Here is an 11,800-nt window from a genome sequence, read left to right on the forward strand (position 1 = left end):
TTTTCTCCTCTTTCCACTACAAAAACCATGCTGCAAGAATTGAATATCAACGTGTTTAAGGTCTTAAGTTACTTATAATAAAAACTTTAATTTATACAGATATTAGTAAATATATTTTTCTATTAATTTATAATATAAATGAATATGTTCTTTATTTTTCTAATTATTGCTCTTGAATAGCCAATATATATTATAGACATAATGTCAAAAAAATATCTCTAATGTTTGATAAAATAATAGTTTTAGTCAGTATTTTTTTGGAACAAATTTAGCCCAACGTTTCATTTTGAGGTAAAACGACCTCCCGATTAGATGAAAATCATTAGTTAACTAACAGTTAACACTTATCATTAACGTGACAACTCCTATGTGTCCAAAGCGATGATGTGGCACATGACATATGTATATAAGTGTTGATGTGGTATATGTCACGTGTTCAAAGAGATGATGTGACACACACCATGTGTACATAAGTGATGACATAGAACATGCATTGTGTACATAAATGATGTCATATGTTTAAAATGATGACATAACATAAAATGAATGTACATAAATGATTACATGATATATACCATATCATTACTTTTGAGGTATAAAACTTATCACATCAATAATAAATATTAATCATTAATTAATTAACAATTTTCATCAAATGAGAGATGAATTTCGAGATAAATAAATAAGGTAATGCATGAGATAAGTAAACTCCAGTAAAATTTTGACATTACGCCATTATTATATGATATAAGTTTATATTAAAATTTCTTGACCCCAGATACGAGTCCAATAGCCCAATTATGCCGGCCTTTCACAGTAACTCTCTTGTCCTTGGGAACGTTGGCATTGGATTTTGTATCGACCACGTGACGTTCGTTAAGTAACGTCCAGTGGATGATACTTACTTTTATTTTATTCATTAAAAAAAGGATCTTTGCTTCTGTATATTCTCAACCAGTTGGCTCTTTAGAGTCTGTTTGTTTCACTGAAAATATTTTTCGAAAAATGAAATTTGGAAAATATATTACAGAAATGTAAATCATTTTCCAGAAAATATTTTTCAGTGTTTGGATGGTACATTGTAAAATGTTTTACCTGTTTGAGTAATTTTCTTGAAAATTATTTTCAGAATTTATTTTTAATAAAGAAGCTATACATATTAAATATGTTTTATTATTTATTATTTTTTAAAGGTTCATTTTTTATATATAATTATATTTTATAAAATATGTATTTTAGATAATATTAATAATTGATTAAAAATATATTATAAAAGTTGATCAAAATATGTATTTTCAAAAAACTATGCTTTGTTTTTTTAGTCAAGAAAGTTGCTAATTTATTATTGCATACGTCTTTAGTTTTACTATTGTCTTTGAACTACCTCTGAAATTAATGCAGTAACAATACAAAGTAAAGAAAATTAGCATTGGATTTCATAAATAAATCAATGTGAAATTAATGCACAATCTAAGGCAAAACTTTAAAGGCTCTCCTCAAGTAACTAAAGGAACATAACAAGTATTCTCATCATTTGTGCATCTAACCATACAACAAAATTATGTTCCAAGGTATATATGCTACTATTCCTTTAGTCAAAGCCTAAGCTCACAATCCTAAGAAGCCAAGCTCAATGGCCTTCTCCTTCTCGAAGGTCTCAAAATATTGATAAATGATTGTGACCGCAAGAAGTATGTCGGTTCCTGATCCAATTGCTCCCATAAGGTCTTCCAGAACTGTGAGTGCATAGATGCACATGCCTCCGAACGCAGCAGCTGTGGGAATGCAACGGTTCAGCTCTTTCTGTAAGCTTTCCTCGCGATGGCCAGGGATAACCATTTGTTGTTCCTGCGAAATAGCAAACAAAAAATGATTCATCAAACGCTAAACGAAGAGTAATGGTGCCTCAACTGATGAACTACATGCATAGCATACTCATCTTCTTAGTACCTAGTGTACTCAATCATCCCAGGCGGTTAGTGGGACTAAAGGAGATTAGTGGGGATTCTTGGAGAAAAGTTGCATACCCAATCACCTACAGCAAATAGGCTCATTAGAACATGATTCTGAAGATCTCTCTTTTTCCTCAAAGCATAAACATCGAGACATGCAAGACCAAAGCTCCATAGCAGTTGATGCCCCATAGATGCAACCAAATAGCTGAAACAAAGAACATACAAAACATCAAAGATGCATCAAATAAAAATTATTCTAGTGTATTTCTACTCTATTTTAACCATCCTTTACACCCTATGGTCCCCATCAAGCCTAAACATTCCCCCCCTTCCCAGGAATATAGAACTATAAGATTCCACAGGAGATAAACTTAAATGCCATCTCACATCTAGTCAAAACAGCAGCTTTCAACATTTTCACAATAGAAACCCACACTTTGTGAGACTTCAAAAATGAACTAGAACAAGTTCCAACAGTATTGCACATTTGAGACCTCAGTCATGAATAACAGAAGACACAAAGAGAATACATACTCTAGACAACTATGTACTCAAGTTCATTCAAACCTATACTATACCTCAGTCTTGAGTGTCATTGGCTCGAATGAATGGATGTGTCAGACTATCACTATAAGCAGAAACAAATCTTAAAACAAAGTGATTGCACCATGCATATTAGCAGAAAAGTTACACATAAATCAATTCTTTTTTCCTACTGTGCTGTTAACCCCAACAAAATTACTCAGTTCAAAACAAAATTTTATATTACAATAAAAAAGCACGCTTCAAACAACCAATTTTTGAATATTTCCCTAGACACCATAGTGACAATATTATCAACGTGTAGATGATTCCTTCTGCTTAACCAAGTAAGTTACAACCAATTTGCACAACTTCATATTCAACTTAAAATACAGTGTCAGAAGAATTGATAGGCTTTAAAATCACAGCTTCTAATACATCATCCAATAGTCATTACAAATTGAAGTCAATAAATTCTCATTCATTTCCATTTTATAATACAAAAACACAATTTAGAAATGAAACCCCCTTCAAACTAGGGCCCAAAATTGATCTAAACTTGAAATACTGAAAAGGGTACTCTTTTTACCCGATAAATTCAAACCAGTAAACCCGGAGTAGCAAAATTCAGTTGCATGCTTCATATAACTGTTAGTAATTTGAACGAATTTGCACCAACAAGCTGATTAACAAATTATGTCCCCCAGCCGACTAAGTAATCTGATTCAAACACGTCATTTTAACTAAAATTTAGTTAATAATTAGACCTCAAAATGCTGATATAATGGCAACAAATCAAAGAAAATTAAAATTTCCATATACACCTAAATAGGGGGAGCACAAATCAGAAAAGGTAAATTTGAGATCAAACCGAACGAAGGGAAAAAGAAAAACATAAGTACCAGAAAGCAATGTAGGAAGAGAAATCAGAGGCAGAGACCATGACCTTCCCGTACTTGTTGAAGAGTGGAAACAAATCATCAGCAGTAGTGCCTAAACGGATTCAAAATCAAACCAAATCGAAGGTTTCTGATTTCTGTCGAGCCGGTGAAAATGAAAATGGAGGTCAAGGAAGATGAAACAAGAATTAAAAGGAGGTTAAGGAAGATGAAAAGGGAGATACCTGAGAAGACGATCGTCCGCCTCTCCGGTCTTTATACATACATCTCTAATCATTTTTCCCTTTTGTCTTGCTTTTTTGTTTTGCTTTAGTTTGGAAAATAGTTTTAAATTTCTAAGGGTCTATGGAGATTTACGTTTGAATGTAAATGTATGTCACTAAAACTGCGGTGTAGATGCTTGTCTTTCTTTTTTACATGGAATGATGTGATTTTTCTTAGTTGTTCTTGTTTATTTGTGGTCATTTATATGCAGCCTGGATACCTTCGTAACTTGTTACCGAATTCTGCACCTAATCAACCAGACTCGTTTCAGCATGTTCTTGATGGTGAAGTTGCTCAATTGATTATCGAATTTATTAAATTACCTAATAAAAATATAGAAAAGGGTAATGATAAAAAGGATGAGTCATTGAGTGCATCACCATCCGATTTGGGATGTATTCCCCTAAATAAATACTCTAGTTATTGCATTGTATTCTTTTTCATGAATAAATATTCTTCTGATTGCAGACATTCAGGCAAAGATATTGCCAGGGGTTACTCACTGGCAGAGCCCAAATTATTTTGCATACTATCCTTCCAATAGCAGCGTTGCTGGATTTTTGGGAGAAATGCTTAGTGCTGGTATCAATATTGTTGGTTTCAGTTGGATTACATCTCCTGCTGCAACTGAGCTCGAAATGATTGTTTTGGATTGGCTTGCTAAGATGCTTAAGCTACCTGAAGATTTCCTTTCAGCAGGCAAGGAATTGGGATTTTTTTTTATTTAAAAAATTCTGATATAGAATGCAGTTTTGGGTCGAGGCATTTTCGTTGAATTCTTTCTAGCACCACAAGAATGAAAGTGTAAAATATCTCTAAAGTTTATGGAATGAGATCGGTAACTGTGTCGCAGGACAAGGTGGCGGAGTGATTCAGGGCACGGCAAGTGAAGATGTTCTAGTTGTATTATTGGCTGCCCGTGACAATGTTTTGAGGAGGGCTGGAAAAGATGCACTTGAAAAGCTTGTAGTTTATGCATCCGATCAAACACATTCTGCCTTGCAAAAAGCCTGCCAGGTATCGATGTGAATTAGAGTCCATCTCTAGTTTTATTTCTTTACTCCTTTATGTGAGATTAATGAGATTATGATGATGTTCAAATGGTGTACGATTACTTGATCTATGTATATTATTTAGCCACTGTAGTAAATGCTCATGTTATCTGTTTGAGCTAATCGAATTACATATTTAGCATTTAATTGCAGATAGCAGGAATCCATCCTGAGAATTGTAGGCTGCTAAAGGCAAACTCTTCTACCAACTATGAACTTTCACCAGAGTTGCTGAGTGAAACAATTTCACATGACCTTACCATTGGCTTGATTCCATTCTTTTTATGTGCCACTGTAAGAAGCAAAATGACATCTTTTGCTTTATAATATATACTTGTCCTTTTCACTTGTCCAGAATAACAATTTGATGGAGACATTATGAGATTATTATCTTTGTAGGATATATCCTTTACGTTATCGAACATAGAAGCCTATTAGGACAGTGTAATATCTGTAAAGTTTATGATCCATATTAATAACTCAGCGTTTGATTCATTCCTTGTTTTTCATATATATGGTTCAAAATTTTGATCACTGAATATTTTTATTTTTAGGTTGGCACAACTTCTTCAACTGCAGTTGATCCTTTGCTTTCAATAGGAAAGATTGCAAAGGTAATGTAAAATTTGAGGAGGAAACTTGCTCTGGAATCTAGACCAATATGAAAGTTACATTTGATTGGTTGATGCATAAATTTTAAGTAACTTCATATATCATTTAACTTTTAGGCATGAAATTCTGTCAATAGCGATAAGATGGAAATATCAAGCCACCTATGTGGACCTGAACATGGAGTACAAGCATTTAAAATTTACGAAAATGGTTAAATATGTAATTCATTTACAGAGATTGTATAAAACCCCCACACAAGACTTGTCGGACATAGGTGTCGAACATGGATGCTTTAGAAAAAATGAAGAACCCGAGTACATAGAACTAGATTATCTTCATGAAGTTTTTATTATATGATACATGTCATTATGTGGTACATTTGGAAGCACTACAATTTAACTCTTCTTGTGTGCTTTGCCTCTGGACAGAGTAATGGAATGTGGTTCCATGTCGATGCTGCATATGCTGGAAGTGCTTGTGTATGCCCGGAATTCCGTCATTACATGGATGGTGTTGAAGAGGCTGATTCATTCAACATGAATGCACATAAGTGGTTTCTAACTAATTTTGATTGTTCAGCACTTTGGGTAAAGGTATGCCATCTCTTTTGTTTGCATATAGCAACAAAAGTAAAATTTCTGTTCATTACCCTTTGCATTTTGCCTGCATATTGGTTGACAATCTGATTTATGTACATTATCATTTTGGTAATTTCTTTTTAAGTTTCACTAAGATAAATTACTGCAAAGTTTGCTTTCAATTCGTGTAACTACTGACATGAATCTGTATGTGCTGTTTATATATCTAACCCAAGGCCTGCTTGCTTCAGTTGGCTAGTTTCAAACTTGTCTGATGTGCGTGGTTTGTGACTTGTTCGACTTTTCTGCGCTTCACTTAGTAATATATTATATTATACTGGTTTTGGATGATTGGGATGCTTCATTGACCAAGAAAATAGCAGAGGTGTATATACGTATGAACTAGCAAAACTGTCTCATCAATATGTCATAATTGTTGCGGAATACGGCTATCGGATAGACCAAATTCACTACTGATAATTTGAGAAAATAAAAATGAAGATAAAGAAGACACAAATTTTACATGGAAAACCCCTAAATAATATAGAGTAAAAACCACGGGCAACGGTAGAAGAATTTTACTATGAGAAAATAGGAATTACAACTTCTCTCGATCTAACAAGGATAAAACAATAACAATTCTCTCTTGATAAAAAGGAGAAAAACAACTCTCAAGAAAACTCTCTAAATTCTCTAGTATTAGGAGAAAGCTATAATGATTTGGGATGGTTTTGAAGCTAAATGGATTAGGGTATTTATAGTTGAAGCTTAAGGACTAATATTATAAATACCCTAAAGTATAGGGACTAATTCAACAATTTTACCATTTATGTTTTTCAACAATTGCTGCACCGAATTTTGACAATTTTTTTCGGTGCTTTCGGTGCAACAACTTGCAGCACCGAAAACCAATTTTCAATAATCTCCCACTTGAAGATTTGATTGGAACAATCATATCTTCACACCATTCTTTCTACCTTGTACCATCATGTTGTTTACGTCTCTGACAGGCCACAAGTGAATCGACACCAGGTAAATTTATCAGCATTGATTGCCTTTGTCATGAAATCTGCTATGTTGTCTTTGGTATGGATTTTCTGCATATCTACCGTCTCTTCTTTCACATTTTCATGAATGAAATAATACTGAACACGTATGTGCTTTGTCCTTGAATGAAATATTGGATTCCTTGCTAAATGCAAGGCTCTTTGACTGTCACAAAACAGAGAGACATACTCTTGATTGTGCCCAAACTCTTCCAATAGCATCTTCAACCAAATTGCTTCTTTATTGGCTTGTGTAGCTGCTACATATTCTGCCTCTTTTGTGGACGTAGCCACAATTGACTGCAATTTTAAAACCCAACTTACAACTCCACTAGCAACTTTGAACACATATCATGTAGTAGATTTGCTTTTATCCAAATCCCCTGCATATTCAGAATCAACATACTCATTGATAAGTAAATTTAATTCTCCATAACATAATACAACATTTGAGGTCTCCTTTATGTATCTCAAGATCCTTTTTACTGTATTACAATGCTCTTTGCCTGGATTCGCCATGTACCGACTAACCACTCCCACTGCTTGTGCAATGTCTGTCTTGTGCATATCATAGCGAACATTAAACTTTCCACTGTCGATGCATTCGGTACTCGATACATCTCCATCCTCTCTTTTTCACTGCTAGGACTCATATTGGAAGATAATTTGAAGTTAATAGGAAGAGGGGTAGAAATTGGCTTACAATCTTGCATGTTAAATCCTGACAATATATTCTTCAAGTAATTCTTTTGTAAAAGCCAAATCTTCCTATTACTTATGTCTCGGTGAATTTGCATCCCTAGAATCTTGTTTGCTGATCAAAAGTCCTTTATTTCAAATTCCCTAGCCAGTTGTGCCTTCAATTCTTCAATATGATTTTTGTTGGGTCCTGCAACCAACATGTCATCCACATACAACAACAATGCCCAAGGGTCTGCATTAAGTCTGTTGTATTCAAGGCAGATAATGAAGGAATCAAATCTTTTATACCAACATCTTGGCGTCTGCTTTAGACCGTACAAAGATTTGTTCAACCTGCAAACCAAGTTCTTCTTTTCTTTTTTTTCAAAACCTTCAAGCTGGAGCATGTAAATCTCTTTTTCAAGATTTCAATGAAGAAAAGCTGTTTTAAAATGTAGCTGCTCTAGATGTAAGTTCAATGTAGCACACATTGCCAAGATTACTCGAACTGTTGTTAATCGAACCACAAGAGAAAAAATTTCATTGAAATCAATACATTCTTTTTTAGCATATCCTTTGATCACCAGTCTTGCACGATACCTCTCAACTTGATCGTCACCATTTCGCTTGATTTTGAATACTCATTTGTTACCAATTGGCTTCCTTCATTGTGGTAGTGGCACAAGGTACCATGTATTATTTTTATGAAAGCTTCAATTTCTTCTTGCATCGCCATCATCCACAGTGAAGCATCTGAGTTGTTTATTACCTCCTGGTATGTTGATGGCTCACCGTCCTCTGTTAAAAGACAGTATGCAATATTTCCTTCTATAACATAATCTGAGTGCCAATTGGGACGTCTTTTCACACGATCTGATTGACGAGTTGTTGGAGCTTCAGAACTCTCTGGTTCTTGTTCATCATGTGTTGGTTCTGCTTCATAAGAATCTCCTTGTTCAAACTCCTTTTCCACATGTATCTGTATAGTCTCTGATTTTTCAGCGCTATCATTGTCCTCTTTTCTTTGTAATTTATCTTCTACAAAGATAACATCCATGCTGATGATCACTTTGCGGGAAGTAGAATCCCACAAGCGATACCCCTTTACACCATCAGCATACCCCAAGAATTTGCATTTCTTTGATTTTTTTATCCCATATCTCCTTAGTTGTATTCTTCTCCTCAATGCTTGACAATACTTCATCTCCTCAATGCTTGACAATACTTCATCTCCTCAAGATGACCTTCATCTTCAATTTCCACAATGAGAAATTTCTCCCATTGAACTTTTCAATATCAAATTTCGTTGTCATAGCTTCTATTACGGATAACTCCCACTATTTTACTATTGTGAATAGTTCTCTGGAACATTTAAAGAATGGGTAATACCTTCTTACTTTCTTATGTTGGAGGATCCACCTTTTGGTGGCAACCACAAAGATAATAAGTAGATATTACACACTCTAATCTAGCTCTTGATACCAATTGTTGCGGAATACGGCTATCGGATAGAGCAAAATTGCAACTGATAATTTGAGAAAATAAAGATAAAGAATACACAAATTTTACGTGGAAAACCCCTAAATAATATAAGATAAAAACTACGGGCAACAGTAGAAGAATTTCACTATGAGAAAATAAGAATTACAACTTCTCTCGATCTTACAAGGAGAAAACAATAACAATTATCTTTTGATAAAAATGAGAAAACAACTATCAAGAAAACTCTCTAAATTCTCTAGTATTGGGAGAAAACTATAATGATTTAGGATGATTTTGAAGCTAAATGAGTTAGGGTATTTAAAGTTGAAGCTTAAGGACTAATATTATAAATATCCTAAAGTATAGGGACTAATTTAGCAATTTTACCATTTATGTTTTTCAACAATTGCTACACCGAATTTTGACAATTTTTTTCGGTGCTTTCAGTGCAACAACTTGCACCACCGAAAACAAATTTTCAACAATAATAATTCTTGGTTTCGTAAACATGTTTTAGCAAATGCCCTTCATGTTAAATGCTCATATTTCATTGTTACTCCCTTTGACAGGATAGAAGTGCTTTGGTCCAGGCCCTCTCTACAAATCCAGAGTATCTAAAGAATAAGGTTAAGTGTTGTTCTATGTTGAGGGAAATTTTGATTTCATCCAAATCTGGATAAGCCTTTAGTTACCTTTTTGTAAATTGGTTGTGCACACCAGATATATAAGATACATTTGTTTCAGAATGTGACTCCGAACTAATCAGGACCCTGTTTCTTATGTACACTCGTAAATCTTCCAAATCAGTGGCAGCTTGTCTACTGGAGACCTAAGGATTGGTGGAATCTGAAAACTTTAAAAAAATGTGTAGTATGAATCCTTTGAAAAACATAGAGCTTATCAGTTAACATGATTTAGACACACTCCATATTTTGTGCTTGTGCATATCTTTACAGTTTGAGCTTCATTCAATGCTACAGCCTTTGTTATAATATTCAGAACTGTAATTAGTCGATGGTTTCTCCTCTTGCTAACTGAGAAATGGATTAAACATGAAGAAATTTAGTCGGTTATTACACTGAAGATTTAAAGTTCCTTTACTACCAATTTCAGGCCTCGCAAGCAAACATGGTCGTAGATTACAAAGATTGGCAAGTTCCTCTTGGACGTCGGTTTAGGTATGCCTTTTCAACATTATGCATTGAAGATATGGCAAGTTCCAGATCACTGAAACTAAGGATGGTATTACGATTGTATGGCTTGGAAAACCTGCAGTTCTATATAAGAAATCATATCCAGTTGGCCAAACATTTTGAGAACCTGGTTGTTCAAGATCCAAGATTTGAGGTAGGTGTGCTCTTATATATACATACATACATACATACATACATACATACATACATACATGTATATAATATAAATAATAAATAATTGATGTAGATCTTAAGAGCCCCTTATAAGTCATTGTAATTGGAAACGGCATGCTGATGAGCAAAGTTTAAATGAAATAATCACAGTTCATGCTTTATGTTACAGATGATTAATCCAATACCATTTTAGAATATTAGACATTTGCATACATGAATATAGTCACCATGGGTAAGTTTCAACTGAAATGATTAAAATATTAGACATTCACTTGATTGCTGTGTAGAACCTTAGTTAAACAAGAGTGTCAGAGCATGTGCTTTGTGGCAATGACTATCCCCTATGACCACCATCTAATGTTTAGAAGTTCATGATATTAATAGAGCAGATACCGAGAATAAATCAGCCATTTTAGATCTGTTTAGATTAAAAAAGTACATAAACAAATAAAGCAAACTTCCTTGATATATATTGTCTAATCCTTCTTAAACTAGGACATATGATGAATTGGAAGTTGGAACTAGAGCTATAGCTGTACTGCATGTTAATCAGGTTGCACATTACAATGTCTGCTTAAAGCATTGGAAAACTGGATATATACAGTTGTCGAGGGGTGCAAAAGTTTTCCTCTATCGGATCTGAAGTTAACGATTATTGTAATCAGGCTGATGATGTGAGGTTAGTTGTCCAATGATACCAACCAACTTCATAATGCTGTATCTATAATCCAGTCTGCTGGCTTTTCATTTTTCATGTTTGGCCTTTAATGAAACTCTCTCGTAAAGTCTAATTTGATGCCCTGATGCAACAAAACAAACAGAATATAGCCTTGTCCTTGAGATTCACAATTCTCAAGACGTTCGACTAATAAGAAAGATAATTTCATTTACTATTCTTTTGCTCATACACAAGTTGAAGTCTATGGTTGATTCATGTTAAGAAAAAATGCAATGTTAATGATGGATCACTGATATAACTCATCTGAGCAGGTCGTCGTCCCTCGGATATTTTCATTAGTTTGTTTCCGTCTTCTGCCTCCTAATGATGAAGATCATGGCAACAAATTGAACCATGAACTTTTAGATGCTGTAAACTCAACAGGGAATGTCTTCATATCGCACACGGTAAGCGTGCTATGTAGGGTATATGAACTACCGGTATATGCATTGTTGGCACATTATCTAAGAGCAATGAGTTGTATGATGAATGCAGGTTTTATCAGGCAAATACGTGCTAAGGTTTGCGGTTGGTGCTCCATTGACTGAAGAGAAGCATGTGAACGCAGCATGTAAAGTTTTGCAAGACAAGGCCACTTCCTTACTAGGGGAATCCTTCATCTAA

The 11,800-nt window shown here is 34.3% G+C and overlaps 1 protein-coding gene across 1 annotated transcript; it reads left to right on the forward strand.

The window, feature by feature from the left end:
* The first annotated feature begins 3,827 nt into the window (after positions 1-3,827).
* LOC120188940 (tyrosine decarboxylase 2-like) lies at positions 3,828-11,800 on the forward strand. The gene is made up of 11 exons (XM_039192312.1): positions 3,828-3,924; positions 4,109-4,339; positions 4,494-4,657; positions 4,846-4,986; positions 5,247-5,306; positions 5,733-5,897; positions 9,661-9,717; positions 10,205-10,269; positions 10,315-10,438; positions 11,449-11,583; positions 11,672-11,800. The coding sequence occupies exons 1-11, from the start codon at positions 3,846-3,848 to the stop codon at positions 11,798-11,800; spliced, it is 1,350 nt and encodes a 449-aa protein (XP_039048243.1). The 5' UTR covers positions 3,828-3,845.

The sequence above is a fragment of the Hibiscus syriacus genome, unplaced genomic scaffold (assembly GCF_006381635.1).
Source record: "Hibiscus syriacus cultivar Baekdansim isolate YM2019G1 unplaced genomic scaffold, ASM638163v2 tig00116951_pilon, whole genome shotgun sequence".
NCBI lineage: Eukaryota > Viridiplantae > Streptophyta > Magnoliopsida > Malvales > Malvaceae > Hibiscus > Hibiscus syriacus.